Here is a 16,927-nt window from a genome sequence, read left to right on the forward strand (position 1 = left end):
TTCTTTTGTTTTTCCGTCAGATTTCTCTTTAAGTGAATTTCTGTGCTCAAGAAAGGTGCCAGATGAACAGCACTAGAAAATGAAGACTTCTGTTTGCCCACAGCACAGGAGGAGCAGCACTGCAAGCCTCCACGCTTTGCCATGTCAGCTCTCTCCAGCCCTGTTTTAACAGAATCATATAAGGAGTGGGAGGACGTCTGTACCCTTTCATGCTTTGGCAAAGGAGCTAAGCAGCATGCAGGTGATGATGGTTTTGTGCATCCCCCACCAGAAAATAAACAGAAATAACTCATTTTACACAAGTGACTGAGCAGAACCTGTTGTTCTCTACCTGAAACAGGCTGAATATGACCCAGTGAACCTGCAAGGACTGGCAAACTGTCAGCTCCTGGATCATCCAGTCTCGCAATGATGCCTATGTTAAATTACATGTTTCTATATTTACATAAAGTCAGTATTTACACACCATTATGGATTAATTCGAGTAAATCGGTTACAGTTTATTCATATGGACTGTCATAAACTCATAACATTTTTCTTGGGTTTAATCCTTTCTTTAGAAAAATACGAAAAAGAATAATAATTAAAAAACATGTTAACTAGTAGTAATGATTTGCCTATGACTAAAAAAACCAAGTCAATTTAAGATTAAGACTCAAAACACGGCCTAGTATTGTGGCCTCAACTCATAGCATTGTTAACCTTTGCAATTAATTTCTTGGTGAATGTCAGATTTACTGAAATATCAGAGTTGTAACCTCCCTTCCTTTTGATAGGATTGTTTAACACTGAGCAATGAGCCCTAGTCTTCCACAGAAGCTTGCTTTCTTCTCCTGCAGTCCAACATGGCTTTGCACCACCCAGACAAATGATTCAGCAGCCAGTTGACCTGCAGCAGCCAAAGCGCCTGCAGGTCTCAGCAGCTCCAAGGGGTTGAAAACAAACTCATGGGTTGCAATTGAAGGCTGTAAATTCCCAGGCAATAACAGTCCCTAGACAAGTATGTCTAACTATATCCTAAAAATCAACCAATGTAATTTGTGTATCCTTGTAATTCATAAACAACTGTAATAAAATTCAAATGCCACATTGTATTTAAGATTACTGATATCACTGGTTTGATACATGGCCCTCCTACCTGCTCAAGTACAGAAAGGTCATGTTCATTCAGGACACCAAACCAGAAGTTATTCCAGAACAGAATTCAGTTTCAAATAATATCTATCACATGAACAAGAGTGCCTGAGACCAAAAATTACTTAATTATTAATAAGCTACAAACTTACGTGTAGCTCCTCCAAAGTACACTTGCACTCAGCCTCCACGCCTCTGCAGGCATTCAGGAGTGCTGGGACTAGCCATGCTCCTACACATCCAGCAGCAGAGGTTATGCCTCGACTTAAATGGCACCGGATGAAAATCCTAAGGGATAGAAGAACTAGAAAATGCATTTCTCATATGGACCTTGCATGTTTTATTTTCTCTACTTTATTTTGTTCTTCAGGGTACTAGGGAAAAAATGCCTCTTCCTAGGGATTAATTTCAAACTGGTAACTGCTAACCAACACGTTTGTGTGCTTAACATAAACTGCTACAATCCCTTGAATATTACATACTGTCAGCTCACTTACGGTTCATGAATACTTAAACATACTTTAGGATAAAAAAAATAACAAGTCTAATACTGTCCCCCTCATTGTTATTATTGATAGAGATTTATTAGTTTCATTTTGCAAGTTTTACTTTAGGAAGGGTGCTAATACCAAGTATTATGACAGTTCACACTGAAAGCAATTTTCCATAAAAGATATTACAATGACCCCTATGGAACTTGTATAATTTCATAGTAGATAGCCAAGTGCAAAAATAAACATGTTTACAAGAGTGATCCTGTTAACCTGGTTCTTGCCCTCTGAAACCGTTATGTGCTACTTGTGGAATCTTAAAATTAGTACAACTGTTGATATTACTTATGCTGTTTCTGACACTCTGCTTTAGGAAAAAACAAAAAAAGCATATTTATCTATTTGTTATTTAGCTTTGGTATACTCTGCAATAGGTTTTAACAAGTAGAATATATTCCAACTCCTGTATTTTCCACAGCCGTGAAATTTACAACGATGTAGGAAGTCACTTCATCAGAGATGAAATATTACAGACACGTTAAAAAAAATTGAAGACCCAGTTTTCTCTTTAATCCTCTGGGGGTAAGCTATGAAACAAGCAGTCAGAAGTGTAAGGACTCAGTGTCATGAGTGGTGTGCATAATTGTACAATAATACGGGCACAAAAGAGATTGTCGCCTTTAGTACATGAGGGTCACTAGAATTTATTATTATTATTACCTTTTTATTGTTGTTTTTCTTTTTTATCCATGCACCTCTATATTTACTTGCATGAATTTACCACAGGTTCATAGTGGCCTTTGCCATATTAATGCTTACAGAGCCTAAAGCTTCCAAAATGCCTATCTGGCCTGTACATATTTCATTAAAAATAAACTCTATATAATAAATAAATATATAAAATAAATAAAATGTTGCCTTTGGAATTTCTATAAATAAATTTAACTTTTTATTTTTATCTTTTTACTAAGAGGTCTTTGCTTTAAACTCAGTGGGGTGAGACCCAGAGAGCAATTAACTGAAAAGTCTCTTGTTTAAGTAAGACTGCACCCTCCATGCCTTTGTAAATGCAGCGTACACTTGAGCAGGCCACCAGCCAAAAATCCTGATGAATCAAAGAATGGCAGCTATGCTGATATATGACAAAGTACAACTGATCAAAAATTTAAAAGCGTGTCTATTCCCCAGCATGCATCAGGCCTTCTTCCTCCTCCTCCCCTTGTCTCCTCTCTCTCGCGCTCTCACTCCCATTCATCCTCTCCCTTTCTCTCGCACTCACTCTCTCGCGCTCCCTCTCGTACTAAATCAAGCGAGTGGGCATAGGCTCTCCTCCAGGAGGACAAACCTTTAAGTGCAGAACAAAATCAGCATGTTCCATCCAAGCCTCCATCATACATTATGCATGCGACAAAGTTTGGCAACAGTGGAGCTGATGTGATGACACAGCTAATCAATAAGAACCCACCGCATGAAACCTTTATAGTGGTTACTTTTTAAGGGCTCAAGTGAAGGAATTGTCTTTGTCAACTTTGGCTTAAAATATCCTTATATAGTTCCGGTACTTTCTCAGGGTCCACTGGTCTAGGTAAAAAATGTGTAAATTTTTGATGCCGTTTAGTCCTAGTCCCTTCTCTTGGAGTCCCATCTTTATTTAACGCAACGTAGTATCGTCTTCCAGTGTCCACGTGTTTATATAGATTTGATGAATATGTGTTATACCAGTTTTCTTCAAAATGCTCTCTGAATACACACTCCTGGGTTAATTTTTCCTGTGGAAAGAAAAGAATAAGTAGTAAAGGAGATAGAGAGCCACAAAAAAAAAAAGTTATTTTTGAAAGAACTACTGTTTTCACAGTACCTCCTTGCCCAATTTACAAAATGAACCATTTCAATACTCCCAGTTTCAGCTAAGTAAAGCAGTATTGCTTGGTATTTCATTAAGCAGTCACAAGGGTGGATAACTATGTGAAGCAAAAATGATTCTCCAAGTATCATTGCCCAAATCAAAACAGCAACAGCAAAACCAAAACCAGATATTTTAATTTCTGATCATTCCCAAGCACCTCGATATTGCTGGACTTCTGTAACTAACTGCTTCAGTTATGAGTGCATACATTTAAACAAACAGACATAAATAAAGAAAATTAGAACTGGTTTGCAGCACTGTAACACAATTTAGGGCCTTCAGATCTCTGTGTCCTTTCATTGCATGAGAACTCAATGCATTTCATTAGTGTAAAAAGATACAATTTGCTACCCTTCATTTGCTTTATTATTTCTATCACAGAACCACAACCCAAGACAGCCTCAAACAGGAGTACAAATCCCATGTGCTGTAATGAAGTTAGGTGAGGAAATTCCTCCAGGCTTGCTTTACTAGGGCTGTCCTTGTGCCCTGTCCTACTGATGGGATCTCCTGAAGACATCAACCATTTGCCACATCACCCTGCCACAGATTCCCACGGCTTTCAGTTCATCCACTTACTCGGTCTGTGTGTACCCTGCTACATCCTTTGGTCTAAATAGATGGTGTTTGCTTAAGGGGAAGCCACCTGATAACTGGATTCAATTTAGGAAGGACTCACATAAGTGACTGAGCAAAAAGACTGGAAAAAAGGTAGTGAGTTCTAGCATGTGAGAGCCAATGGAAAGCTTGGAAAAATTAGCTTGGAAATAGTTTTTTCACTTGGCACAAAAATGGTAATTTATTATATTTTTTCATAACAAGAGTTCTCAGCTGAATAGCAGTCACATTGACCAAATTCAGCTTCCAGCTGAGGACCAATTTCTAATTATTACAAAGCTCTGTGCTTTACAGACATTAAATCCTAAAACAGTCCTTTTAGATAGATACACAGAGAAGGGAAAATGGAGACCAAGGCCCAGATGCAGCAAAGTATTTACAGCACCTAGAGTTGTAAATGTGTGCCTGAACACAACCAAGGAGCCACAGCTCAGGCTCCAGTGTACCCAAGAAGCTACCGTCCATGGCTTAACCCACGAGTTTCTCAAAACCCACTATCACTGAAGAAGTCTGCAGCTTGCCCTGGGGCTGTAGGAGCCTTTGGGGGTACCTCTGCTAAAGGGACTCATCTCAAAACCCTTTCCCTGAGCAACATGCTTCAGCCCTGATGTTTTCATTGCTGCTCTGCATGGCTAGTATGCCGCTTCTGGTGTAGACCTCTGCAGCTTAGCAGGTTTGGGTACCAGCAACCTAGCCAGGTCAAATGAGCACTATGCACCTTACAGGAGTCATCCAGGAACCATCCTGTTTCAGGAGTGGTACAGGAGTCACCCATCCTGAACCATCCTGGTACAGGAGTCACCCAGGAACTATTCCACCCAAGAATCATCCTGGGGAGAACAACCCCTGCATGAGTGGGGAGAGCAAGCCAGCACCTCTCTGCACCCCTATGAACTGGGTACTGGGCTGCAAAAGGTCCTCCTCAGTGCCTCAAGGTGTGGGATTTGGAGAGTTTCTAAATTCTGCCTGCGGCAACTCCAGCAGGCAAGAAAGGCAGCGAGCACACAGCTCCTAACTTCCCGTTTTTGCGGCTTTGGGAACATCATAACCCTTCAGGAAAGAGAAATCCACAACAGGACCAGGTTTCAGACACTAAACACTTGAGTATTCACTATGGCAGCAGCCATGTCCCTGTGTGGATGAGGGTGGCTGCAGCTTGCACAGTCACAGGAGGAGCCTGTGATGGACAACAGTGGTGGTCCCATCCCTCGCACCCTCTCCTGCAGTTTGACCAGGAGATTTCACTCCCTGTGGGTCCAGCTGAGCAGCACGTGTAGAAACACAAGCATGTGCACAGGCCAGCTGTATATAACCATTGCTTTTAGAGGTGTTTCTGACTATAACATTTTTAATGTGCAAAGTAGCTCAAACACAGCAGCACTCCATAGGTTATAGGAAAAAGAAGCACAAATCTGTTTACATTAAAACATTATCTATGGGCCAGATCCTGTAACCTCCTATTGATAATTGCCTCTATGTCCTTCAACAGTGAGAAACTGCAGCAACAATGCGTATTACTGGATCTCAGCAGCAGCTGAAAGTTACACACATTGCGGTAGCCCCCCTGTACGGCCTCAATGTAAAAATTACTATAAAAACTATTCAGCTGCTATAAAGACTTTCTTTAAGTACAGCTTTCATTACTGCTCTATTTTGCATGAGGTTTAAAATCACTTTGTTTGCTGCAAGGCAGATGCTAAGTCATATTATATGTTTGGCCTATAGGTCCATGGGGAAAGAGAAACTAATTCAAATTGTTCTCCTGCTCTCAGAAGGCAACAGGATCACATGACAAGCACTGCAGAAGCACTCCTTGCTAAAAATAGCAACATTTTTGAAAGATATTTCAGTTCTGTCTTGAATTCATTAATTATTCACTTCATCTGCATTTTTTTTAGCATTCATAAATTTCTATCTTTGCAAGAACAGTACTTCCCCATGCCCTGGATGAGACATTTTAAAATAGCTTCTCTCTCTGACAGGTTTGATGGATCATGAATAGTGCTGCAGTACCCTCAACTAGCAGATCTTGAATAAGAGGGTTGGTATCGTACTGTGCTCTGGATGAGTTCAATAGATTACAAGCTTACAAACTCAATCTTTTTTACAAGCTTATCCTGGTTTTACTTTTTATTCTCTCACAACACAGCTACATCTCTTTTGCCTTTCATCAAAATTCTCAAACATTTGTGTACAAACAGTAGGCAAATACTTCAACATGAACTTGACAGAGCAATCAGGACTCAGGTTCAGATGCAGAGGGACACATAATCACACTTTCAGAGAAGCGAAATAATTTCTTTATAAGTCCATCAAACTGTTTCTTTCTAGGATGCCTAGAAATTCTGGTTGTAGTCAGACCACTGACTGGAGTAAATTGGTGTTGGCGACTTGGATCAGGCCCTATAAAGAATGTGGGGACCAAAATTCCATCATACCCTTGTTCCCTTGGTGTGGAGATACTTATAATAATGGCTCATCTAACACCATGACAGACAGAAGCCAGTATCCACTAGGATAGTCATTTATGTAGAATCGTAGAATTATTTAGGTTGGAAGGATCTTTAAGATCATTGAGTCCAACTGTTAATCTAACACTGCCAAGTCCACCAATAAACCATGCAGGTGCTACCACAGCAGTACTTAACACTAGCTTACTCTTGTGTTTTGAGCACACACGCCTTTATTCAAGCCAGAAATGAGCATAATACAGGTGTGAGACTGGCCCACCCTGCCAACAAGCACCTTCTTGCCTCACCAGTTTAGAATGGGAAAGTCTTGCTGAAAGCCAGCTCTCTCTGTATGGGAAGATAGTGTTTCCTGATCACAAATGACTTGCAGTTTCCCTCCTGGCTATGACTTTTAGGAAGTCCCTGTATGCACAGTCGAAAAGCAAGATTTAGCCCTAGAATACAGCAATTTTTGGATACTTCTATTCCAGCAACTGACTTCTCTATAATTTTTCCAGTGCCAATATTTACTTGCACCATTCTTAACATCACTAGACAATCTTTGTCGAACGCTGACACAAATACCAAACATATCCAACTGGAACATCTATGGAAAGTAACCTACATTCCTTTGAAAGGGGAGGCTGCCTGCCTTGATCAAATCATTTAATTCTAAGGCCAAATAAGGAGGTGACCTCAAAATTATATAAATAAGATGTTGCACCACACACCACATGTTTTCTGTGAGGAATGCTCATACAGTACTGCACTACAAAGTAATAGATTCTCATTTTTATATTTCCACACTTTGTCTGTCTGGGTTTTTTAACCTGTTGTTTACCTTGGAATTTTCAAATAATTAAATTGTGCAAAGATGCACATGTCACAGGTATGAAAACCTAAGGCAGATTTAATTCACAAGTCTGCTGCTGCCTGGTCAGTGTTAGCAAGCCCAGAATCTCTCCCTCCCTAAATTGTCCACCATCTAACCAGGGAGAAAAATAGTTATGTTATCCTATTTCCAGGTGGATTGATTAAAAGTGAGATTGTAAATTAATAAAGTACATAGTTACAGCCATCACAATGAAAATTTTGCCAGCTTGTTTAAAAATAAATATCCCTGTGATGAAACTAACTGAAAGTGAGTGGAAATACACACGTGCACTCCTCAGAGAACAGTTTCGTGACACTAAAGAATGGTAAGACCTTTATGCTGTTTAGTGACTGAAAGCACAGTACAGGGTCCTATATCAATATTCCTTTTTTCTTTCTTTCTTTTAAATAACCTTACAAGGCTGTAACTTATTTTGTAACCTGAGAAAAGGAAACCTCTTCAGACCATCATTCCTAAAATCACAACAAATACTTTTCATGTCGAGCAAATGATTCTGTTCTATGCCATCGATTCAATAGAGACACAAGGAAACGCCTAATCCTGAAGTCCAAACAACTATTAACAAGAAGTGTATTCGATCTAGTCAGCACTTCCTACATACCTGCTGCACATTTTCACTGTGTTAATCCACCCTGTCTTAATAAAATCATGTTTAAATATGTAGTCTTCTAAATAAGTTAATGAAAATCCCTCATTATATCTGCATGATGTTAATAAAAACTGCATATGGGGTGAAGAGAAACAACAAAAAAAAACCTATTCTCTTCCAAAGCGGTTTTCTGGTCTTCTTTGTGTTCTGCCAAGAAACGCACACATTTTACATGAAGTTTGCCCTTCCCATGCTGTAATGTAAACAGCCTCTAGAACATACAGTGTTCAGCTAATAATTAACACTCATCCAGAGTTATCATAATAAAGGTGTAGTTTAGCATTTGCTGTGGTGTTGTCAGATCTCCCATGCTAAGCCTGTTAGTCTCTGGCTGGGTGGACAACTTCCAGCCACAGTGAGAAGCCAAATGCTGGTGTCTGAGCAGCATCACCTTCCTTTCCAAGCTAGAGAGCAGTGCGAGACAAACTGAGCACATTGCCCGACTTGGTGGATGTCACAGAGTTTTCTTTGAACAGTTTCTCCAAGCAGTGCTCTTTCAGAAAACTTTGGTCAATAATTTGACAGAACATGAGAAAAAAAGTCTGTCAAAAGGACTAGCTGATTGCTTTTTTTTGTGTTTGTGTCAGTGCTTCTCCACAAACACTTCGGAAAGACAGTGGGAAACCCTGCACATCCGGAAGACCAAGACAATAGCCACATACCCACTCACACGCATTTCATATTCTGTGGCTCCTTTCATAAAATGAGGGAAATTAGGCAAGATGTCCTGGCAAAACAACAGTTGGGTAATTGCATTCTCTCTACCTGAGGTCACTTTGTACTTTCACAGAGTTGGAGTATTCATATTAGTTTCTTCTTCTAAATTTATAGTTACTTTGTATAAAGTTTTTATTATACATAGATCACCAATTAGGAAAAAAAAAACAAAAAGTGTGACTGTTCTGCTGCCATGGAGGAGTTATGAGATTAACATCTTCCACACAGAAAGCTTGCAAAGTCCCTAAGACCCAGCAAAACCTGGTTCCCTTAGGACTGTTATCATAAAAAGCCACAGTAGCTACACAGATACATGGCTTACACATCCTGATGAAGGCAACAGAAAAGCAGAGCTTCCTGAACAAAGCAAGAGGACTCCAACATCAAGAATAAAATCCCAAGAAACCATCAGTGCATCAGGGATTTAATTCTCCCCTTTGTCCCATTGCTCCTTTATTGACTCCATTGCTATCCGCTCCATCATGGACCTCCTCTGGGGGGACCAGACTGGAATCCAGCACTACGCTATCACAGGGTTTTTTACAAAGCTCTTCTGACATGAGGTGCAGGAGGATGAGATGCCAATCAGATCTCCATCCATTTTTGCCACTGCCAAATCTACAGCTCTTAGTCTTACTGATATCCACTCCTTTGAGATTTCGAGTTTGCAGCATCTGTCAATCTTTAAGCATGCCCTTCCTGGACATGAAACCATTATAGGTAGAGCAACCCACTGTGCCTGAGCTCTCATCTGCCAGCACAGACTGCCTACCAGCAGCCATGCTTAGGTCTGCAAAGGCTTGACTCAGATCTGCCCAGCGAAGTGCATTAGATAAAAACGTGTTTTCACCTAACACCTAAGGTCTGCTTGGGCTGCTGTTGGGAGTCATGACAAAGCTCCATGGACAGGCTTCAGGTCACGTAAGCTGTCACAACACCATTTTTTTGGAAGCTGAAGAGCTTCCTTCCCTCTCTGTACCACAATGAAGCAGGACTGGGACAAATTCAACTGTTAAATGATAAACAAGCAGGTGTGCTCCCCTCCCTCCTGCGCCAGCAGGTCTGGGCCCACACTGTGCCATTTACTAGTCACACTTCTAACCTCTTTTATTTTTTGTTTCCTAGCACAATCATGAACTGCAGTCATCAATGTTATCTAAGCATCTAATTCATAACGCTTGGCTGAACCCTTCCAAGAATCAGAAAGCAAGGTGGTATGCAATCTGATACGAGGGCTAGAGCCAATTTTTAAAGAAGACAGGAGAAAAGTTCCTATCAGCTTAAATGGAACTTGGATCAGGCTTGCAATGATAAAAAGGCAACAAATATTTTAAGACATTAAAAGAACCATTTCAGGCATGCTCAGATTTACTGAAAGCTGTAATTTGACCTACCTCAACTCCCCACTCCACAAATTCTCTTCTATCGAAAGACAACATGCGTGTCAAACCAGCTCTGTTATCCTCCAGCTACACACACACTCTCTTTAGCCTGAAATACTAGTTAAGCTTCTAAGTGAATAGAGATTTTTAAATAAAACATGCTCTCCTTAAATAGAACTAATGTGGAGTATAGAGTCAGTGTTTTGTCAGTATTTTTTACTTTGTTTTGTGGTTCTCTTAGCACAGAATGCTGGGTCAAAGGAAAGATAGCACTCCTTCAGCAGAAAGTGCTGCCTTTTGCACAAGTCTGCAGCTAAACTCACATGCTGAAAGAGTACAAAGTGGGTGATAAAAAGTACTTTATCTGTATGAGTCTCTGCACTCAGTGAGTACACCCCAAACTGTATTTATCCATCATCAGAGGAGCACCTTATCCCTTAGCTATGAAGTACCATCACAAAAAGAGCAGAATGCTCAGGGTCCTTCATAAAACACTTTTCCACGGGGACTAAACTATAATACATATGTGGTGATAAAAATGTACACTATGAAAGTACTTCATGTTTTATTCTTTCAGCAAGATGATTTGGTCAAGGACTGATGAATAAAAGCCTGACTCTATATTTTATTATTCATTTTATGTAAAGTTACCTGCTAGATACTAGCTCAGAGGACAGGGACATTAGTGACCACATTGTTACTCTGGATGGGGGCTGTCAAACAAACAAAACATCATGGGCTATCACATTTTGGGAAGACCCATTCCTCCTCACTGAAATGCCAAGCATGCACTGGAGTCTTGGAAACCAATAAGTTTGTCAGAGATTTGAAAATCTACAGTGTTTTGGTGGACAGTACAGCAAAGGGTTGGTACTCTAAGATCTTTACCTGGCCAGACTCAATTCTATACTCAGTTTAAGTTGTTTAAAAATTAGGCCTTTTAACCTCCCACCTTTTTGGACACAAAGAAAAGCCAACATTTCAAAGAGCTACTGCTGAAGAAAACATGTCACATTTGCTCTTTTAGAGAGCAGTGCTCCTCCATTGGCAAACATTTCTCATAAGTGGTCTCTCCAGAGATGACTCTGGATTTCCCCTATTCCTTTTCCAAGAGGCAATCCCACCAATAAAGTCATGGATCTAGATACACAAATCTTTAGTGTTTAAGTTTATGAGTAAGACAAAAATGATTTCTCTAAAATTTCTTGGAAAAAACACCTAACTTTGGTATTGCTGTGCATTGACTTGTTTTCAGTGACACATCTAACCCAGCATTTGGAAAGTGCTGGACAAAGCTCCTCTGTGAGCCCCCTACTCCTCACACACACACATCAGGGGACCTGTCTTTCAGTGGGTCAAACTTTAGTCTTGCAGTTAATTCAGTTAATTTCAGCTTTGGTGACAGAAGTTGTCAATCCGTCTGAAAAAAAAAAAAAAAAATAATAACAACTTCAACAGAACTGGTGACTGAAGAGCTCAAGGACCAGGCATTTGGTCTACCATGTATCAGTCGCACACAAACCTTTCAAAGAACTCTAATTTTTGAAGTACAAGGACAAAAATAAAATTATGATTTTTTTAAAACTTTATATTTATGTATTCCAAAATGACTCAAAGGATTTTCATTAAATCTTGCCCAGTAAGTTTCCTGTTCTGAGTCCAGATTATACACTAGATGCTGTCCTAACAAAGGTATCGGCAGGCCAAAATCCCTCTTGCTATACAAAAGAAATAAACACTTACATGTTAAAAGACTGTCATTACACTGCAGACTCTCACAGGCAGGAACCTTGTCTGGATTTAGGTTTTTAAAATTATGAATTGAGCAAAGCTCTTATCTGGATCAGGGTCTGCTGACACAATCATAAAATTAATTGGTGATTTTACAGGACCAGGTCCAATCCTGATTCCATTGAAGTCAATGGCATTTCAACAATAATAGAAACAAGTAAAAATTTCTCCTGAGTCACTGTAGCCTCCATAATTGTGTAACATTTGAAGAGTAAAGTTTAGCAGATTAAAGAATGCACATCCTGGGCCAGACCCCAAAAGCATGCAGCATTCACACCAGAAGCCAAGTTCTTCTTTAGCAGCAGTCATGGAATACGAATATAAAATCTGATCTTCAAATCAAAAGTAACAGCAGAGGTCTGGCTTATAAAAAGAAAGAAAAAGAAACCAAAGGACTTGGGGGGGGGGAATGGATGGATTTGCACTGTAACAAGCTTTATTTCTTGAGCTTTTTGAATGAGACACAAATGAACTGCATTACTGCACATCACCAAATCAGCCTGAGCACATTCAAACTGCAAAGCAAATCTCAACCTAGACAAAATCCCTAATGAAGTCCCTGCAGGGCAGACTTTTTTCTACTCTGCCTTTGAAAATGATGAATGGTAAAGTGGGGAAGAGTGCCATGTTCACGTCCCACTGGCTCCTGAGTCAGAAACAGAGCACATCAGATCTTTATCTGATGCAGCGAATAATCCCCAAGCATATCTCAGTATGTCACTGCTGATGATGCCCTTTTAGCATGTCACTTCAACATAGTATTCTCAGATCAACTGAAGACACTGAACCTTTTCACACCTCCATATCATTATCACGGCTAGCTCCAGAAACATTCAGGGCTGCAACGATTGGGGAGCTACACAACTGCAAAGAAATTAATCTGAAGACATTCAAACTGAACATGCCCTACACTTGCTTGCTGGGTAGGATTTGGGTTTGTGATGCAGTTATGCCATTTAACAACTACCCGCTGCGGACAGTGCAGTGCTCAACGCCTCTCCCACCCCACACTGCAGCTGATTCTCCCCACTGAGCATTGGTGCTTGCCCACAAAGGCAACAAGCCAGTTCAGGAAGCTAAACCAGCAGAGAAGCAACCCTGCAAAAAAGCAACTCCAAGCTTTCTTCTGTGGCTTTGCTTCTCTAAATTAGCCTTCTGACAGGTCAGACAAGTACTGCTGTTGCAGCAAGCAGAAGCACACAGCAGAGGCAGGGAACCAGGACTGCCCTTTCTGAAATGGGGTTTCTGCAAAGTGTCAGATCACCTTGGTGCCTCCTCAAGGAGCACCTCCAATCCCCTGGTTTTGTAAGAACACAAAATCCTTTAACTAGGGGAAAGCAATTATTACATGAAATTACGGTTTGAGGAGGATCTCGCTTTACCAAAGCTTAGCTTTATACACACATACACATGAACACACACACATATATATATAATTTAGGTAGGAGATATTCTTACACTTTCCTGTCCCAGGAACGTAGTGAGAATCCAAGTTCAGCACAGAATTGCACACCAAGATAAAGAGATCACTGAGAGTTTTCTCTCCTATAAAATGATCCTCAGACTTAGTAAGTATCTGGAATGAAGTCTTCTGAGGAAAATCAAAGATCTGAGGAAAAGTGTGGTCTCTATCCCACAGAAAACTATCAGCAGGTGTCTCTGTTTGGTGACAGGTGTTCTAATCTGTGAAATTCTGGTTTTAAAAACAGAGATTTAAAAAGACCACAATAGCTGCATTTTCTCACAGAGCTTTTTCCCATATTACCTGTGTTAAATGTGTGGATTCACCCATCAATTCTTCCTTCACCAGTACCCACATCTCAGAAGACCTTTATTTTCTGCAAAGTCCTTCATACCTTGCTGAGTGGGTTGCAGTTTATGCTTTCATCCTCAGCCTGAGAGGAACCATTTACAGTACTCAGCTTTCAGCAAAGCTGCTATCCAAATTTAGAGAGAGACTATCTGCAGAGGTGAAGCAGATGGGGCTCTAGACAAATTTTCCCAAGTAACTGAAGTTTCAGGGCTTTTGTTGGACCTACACCTTCCACACAATAGGCTTCCACAATTATGAAGTTGTCTCCTACCGTACAGTGCAGGGAAAAAGCATTTATGCTTCATCTCCCACCTCCCTGCAAAAATTCCTCAGGCCAGCTCAAAATCGCACTTCCTCATGACCTGACAGTTCCTCATAATCCAACCTAAGCTTTCTTCTGACCCATTCAAACCAATTCATTCTTGTCCTCTATTTCAAAGACTTTTTCTTTCCTTGGTATTAAACTTCAACGCATTGACAGAGACCAAGAGCATACCCTCTCTTTTCATTCTGCATGCTAAATAAGCCAAGACTTTTAGACTTCATCATTTGATTGTCTTTTCACCCTTCTGATCATTCCATTAAGCCCTTTCTGCACCTGTTTCAGTTTCAATTCATCTTCTTTAACACAAGTGACCAACTGTACTTTGCATTTAGACTGGATCCTACCAGAGCCATAGGCAGCGGCACCAATTGAGCTCTTCCTGAGCCCCATGCGTAAACATTTTGGGTACTTCAGATCAGCAAGTCTTTTCTGTGACACTGCCTTCTGTCTGCCTTCCCAATTTTGCAACAATTTCAGTAACACTACTACTACTTTTTTTATGGCAAGATGTTTAATGTCCCTAATAAAAGCAGGGAATAAAACCAGTCCAAGGACCAATCCATAAAAACTCCACTAATAGCTCCACTCTCCACTAAGCTCCACTCAGTCTAATACTTTTCAACACACCTCATTGCTGTCTTCTCTCAATTTTTTCACCATCTATCACAAAAGTGTTCTACTGACACCCATTTTACTCACTGTAGCGAATGCTCTCTTCTATGGGTCATACCTAACACAGCCTTGCAGATTAGCACAGCCGTATTTCCTGTTTCTAGAAAAAGAAGTTCGTACCCAAAATAAAATGCTAGGCTTGCCTGAAACTATTTATCCAGCTTCAATAAACTCATCTCGCACATACTTCCAGGTCCTCCTCTACTCTTGCTCTTACGCCCCAGGCACAATCCACATCAGGCTGATAACCCTCCAGCTTCCTAGGTTGTGCCCCAGCCAATCACAAACCACACAGCTATGGGACGACAAACACTCAAGGCTGGCAAACACCTGCATTGCCTTGGAGGGAAGTAAGCCCTCCCTCTCCCAGGCTTGCTCCCACCTCTGCACTGCATCTTGCAGTGACCTAGGAGGGGACCACAGTGGCCAAAGACAGCCTTTCTGTTTGGCCAAGTTATTTTCCAGTTCCCCAGTTCAGTTCACCAAGTAGCAACAGAAATGTTTGTGACAGCAGAAGGGAGGAGATTTATGGGTGGAGGGAAAATAGCCTCTTAACAGTGATGTTGGCTGCCCATGCTCCCTTTGTTCATCACAAGACAGGGAATCCCCCAGCCCCACCTTACCACCAAGGAGTCTATCAGAAATACCAGCTAGCCCAGTTAGCAGCCACGTTCTGACCATATTGCATTTACACTCCTACCTGAATGCACCATGTTTGTAAAGACTCCTGTTCCCTTTCCGATTACATACCTTAAAAAGTTTTTGCCTTATATTTTAGTGTATATTTTAGGGCCCCAGTCAGCTTTATTGTCGCAATTTCCATTTTAACCCAGTACTTTTACACCTCTAAGATGTGCTTTTCTACAACCTGCCCGTCTCCCATTCCTCACAGACTCTCTTCCAAGTACCCACAGCCTGTTAGTCTCCAGATGCTTGCCAGCAGTTTCACCCTTGCTGGGATACCATTTTCACAGGATTTCTGCATCTCTGACAAGGTTTCACATTTCCTTCACATTCAGAACCATAAGCACCTTTTTGAACTGGGCCTCTTCAGACCTCAAAGTCTGCCCTTTAGAATTAGCTACAGGCCTCCTTCTTGCAACTCGTCTGCTTAAAGCAGATTTACTCAGGAAGACACAAATCACTATTTCTGCTAAAAGACACCACTGGGTTTTTGATCACAGGAGGGTCAGGTTCTCCTGAGCAACACTGCTCATGTGGAAAGTCTGACCACTCTTGGAAGCCCAGACCCCCAGGAACTGCCCTCTGCCCCTTCACCATTTGTACCATTTACCAAAAGGCACTTTATTATTTTACAAACAAGTAGAAGGATGTTAAACCTGCTGCTGTAACAATTACTCCTCTTGGGATCTGACCATTCTCAGCCTAGAAGTCTGCACTTTCACACAGGAAAATTGCACTTAATTCTCCCTTTGGAGGGAGTTGTGTGCTGCAACTGTCATGCTTCATCTCACCCATAGGTACATGTGTGTACACTGACAGATATTCCAGATTATTAAAAAAAACCCAATCAATCTGAGGCATATTCAGTTGCTTTAGGTCAGAGGTGTTTAACAGGGAAGTGTGAATAACACTGCAGGGTAATTTATTTATCTATCCTATTCTTAGGTATCTGTAGCAACTGTATACTTGACCCAAATGCTGTTCCCAACATGCACCTTCAACCTGTTTTTTTCTTCACGTTGTTTCTGTGCACCTTGACCTACCATTTGAAGGGCTGAACAATTTCCTTCCCTTATTTGCACAGGAACATAAAAGATATTTTTAGAATGCAGCTAAACAAATCCTTACCTACACCAACCAATTTTCAGTAAACTATGAAAAATTGTCCCTTTTTTGTCAAAAGAATTTCTGTTTGGCTGTCTTTGTAGCCGTGTAGTCCTTCCAGGACTGTGGAGACCCAAACAAAAGTACAAAGCACTGCAGGTGCAGCCCTGCTGGGACAATAAAGCAGCATATCATCACCTCCCTGCACTCTTACTGGGAAAACATGTTTCTTCAAGGACAGTACTCTTTCTGTCTCCTCCACGCTCTCCCCCGTAGTTTTAGGAGCAAAAGGTGGA

The 16,927-nt window shown here is 40.9% G+C and overlaps 1 protein-coding gene across 1 annotated transcript in view; it reads right to left on the bottom strand.

Moving 5' to 3' along the window:
* Positions 1–468: 468 nt before the first annotated feature.
* Positions 469–16,927, bottom strand: part of FGF9 (fibroblast growth factor 9) — a 29,076-nt gene continuing 12,617 nt past the window's right edge. The window contains exon 3 of the mRNA XM_061457688.1: positions 469–3,394. Within this exon, the coding sequence (XP_061313672.1) occupies positions 3,149–3,394 (246 nt within the window). The 3' untranslated portion in view covers positions 469–3,148. The remainder of the gene's footprint in view (positions 3,395–16,927) is intronic.

This window comes from Pezoporus flaviventris, unplaced genomic scaffold (genome assembly GCF_033815535.1).
Source record: "Pezoporus flaviventris isolate CSIRO_AGI_PZ_B2104156 unplaced genomic scaffold, CSIRO_AGI_Pfla_v1 ptg000025l, whole genome shotgun sequence".
Classification (NCBI taxonomy): domain Eukaryota; kingdom Metazoa; phylum Chordata; class Aves; order Psittaciformes; family Psittacidae; genus Pezoporus; species Pezoporus flaviventris.